Source organism: Rhagoletis pomonella, unplaced genomic scaffold (genome assembly GCF_013731165.1).
Source record: "Rhagoletis pomonella isolate Grant_MI unplaced genomic scaffold, Rhpom_1.0 Rhpom_scaffold_02104, whole genome shotgun sequence".
Taxonomy (NCBI): domain Eukaryota; kingdom Metazoa; phylum Arthropoda; class Insecta; order Diptera; family Tephritidae; genus Rhagoletis; species Rhagoletis pomonella.
The window spans coordinates 32,307-33,818 of record NW_023460658.1 but is presented as its reverse complement, the minus strand read 5'-3'; the positions used below and the strand labels follow the sequence as shown (position 1 = coordinate 33,818).

The following is a 1,512-nucleotide window of genomic DNA, read 5'->3' as shown; positions in this document are numbered from 1 at the left end:
GTTACGATTCGAGCCCTGTTTTTGCTCTCCAAAAAAGCACATAACTGTTTTTTTTTTGGCGCAGCGACGATATATACCGATATTATAACAAAACATGTATTTAGAAATGTACTTAAATATTATTTTTCTTGTAATAAGTCATAATAGATTTTGGACACTGTAGATTTTTACACCAATTCTGCCAGGGTTGAAAATTTCTCCACATACTCAAGTGCTGGTGACACAACTCGCTCAAATTGGGTCAGAAAAATCCGTATTTTAATGGAAGTTGCGTCACCAAAACTTGGATATGTGAGGAAATTTTGAAATCTGGCAGAATTGGTATAAAAATCTACATGAGTATACATACTCTGTGTTCAAAATCTTTTATGACTTATTACAAAAAAAAAAATATTTAAGTACATTTCTAAATACATTCTTTAAACATTTGACTTAAATATTTAGCCTTAATAACTCTTCTAAGAGATCATTATGTCGATGCATTTCATCGATTTCCTCTCTCTTTAGAGCTTTCATCGCCTCGAAATGCTTTTTATCTGCCTCATTGCGCTCTGTCATGAGAGTAACTATATTTGTTACCTTTTCCAACATGTCTCGTTGAATTGCCCGTTCTGCTTCAACGACTTCTGTAGCATTTTTCGCCACCGCCTTTACAGTCGGATTACTAGCTCTTTTTGGAGCTGCTGGTAATACATAATCAAAACCAGTGAGCACTGGCGGACTTTCTTCTACTGTTGCTGGGTATTTCTCAGCCCAAATTACCTCCAAGTCCTCGGAACATAATTCAACCCCCTCTGGCACCTCATTTACTTGAGCCACATCAGAACTCGCCAATCCAAAAGTTTTCGCCGGCACTCCCTCAACGGACTCTTTCATGCCAATGAGGTTATATATTGCCTCTTCGATGGGGGAAAATGGTTTTTGCACATTCGGACCACCTCCAGTGCCTCTCGAGTGTTTAAAATTTTCGGCAGCCTTGTGACGCACATACTTTTTTTGGTCTGTCCAAACCTAAAAATGTTTAATACAATGTAAGACACAAATCCTTGTTTTTATCGCTTTGTCAAACCTTTTTCCACTCAGTAATGTTTTTTATCGGTGGGCCTACAGAGTTTAACTCCATTTCTGCGTTCCGCCAGAAACGGGCAACCTCCTCTTTGTTGCCTCTGTGGAACCCGCGCGCAATATCGGGGCTTGCTTCCATTAGGTTTATTAAAATGGTTTGCTGTCTTTTATTCGTTGTTTTCGACCTGAAAAATATCAAACAAATCATTTAAATCAAGCAATTTTAAATTTAAAGGAGAATTACTTACATTTTTTATACAAGCTCCCTTTTAAATCTTTGGCGGAACTTCTCCCGAAATACCCAAGCCAATTTTCTCCTTTTTTGACATTCGTGATACCTACTTTTTTCCCGAAGTAGATTTTCCCTTTTTCGAAGTTCGTTTAGAATAGGAGGAAAAGGAAAATAGCAAAAATCCTCAGGGAAGTTTTATTCATGATAGGAGGAAA

The 1,512-nt window shown here is 37.6% G+C and overlaps 1 protein-coding gene across 1 annotated transcript; it reads right to left on the bottom strand.

Moving 5' to 3' along the window:
- Positions 1-432: 432 nt before the first annotated feature.
- Positions 433-1,476, bottom strand: LOC118753100. Its single transcript, XM_036487963.1, has 2 exons — positions 1,070-1,476; positions 433-1,011 (listed from the first exon to the last, which is right to left on the bottom strand). Exons 1-2 carry the CDS (start codon positions 1,271-1,273, stop codon positions 433-435), a joined length of 783 nt encoding a protein of 260 aa, XP_036343856.1. The 5' UTR covers positions 1,274-1,476.
- Between the last annotated feature and the right edge of the window lie 36 nt (positions 1,477-1,512).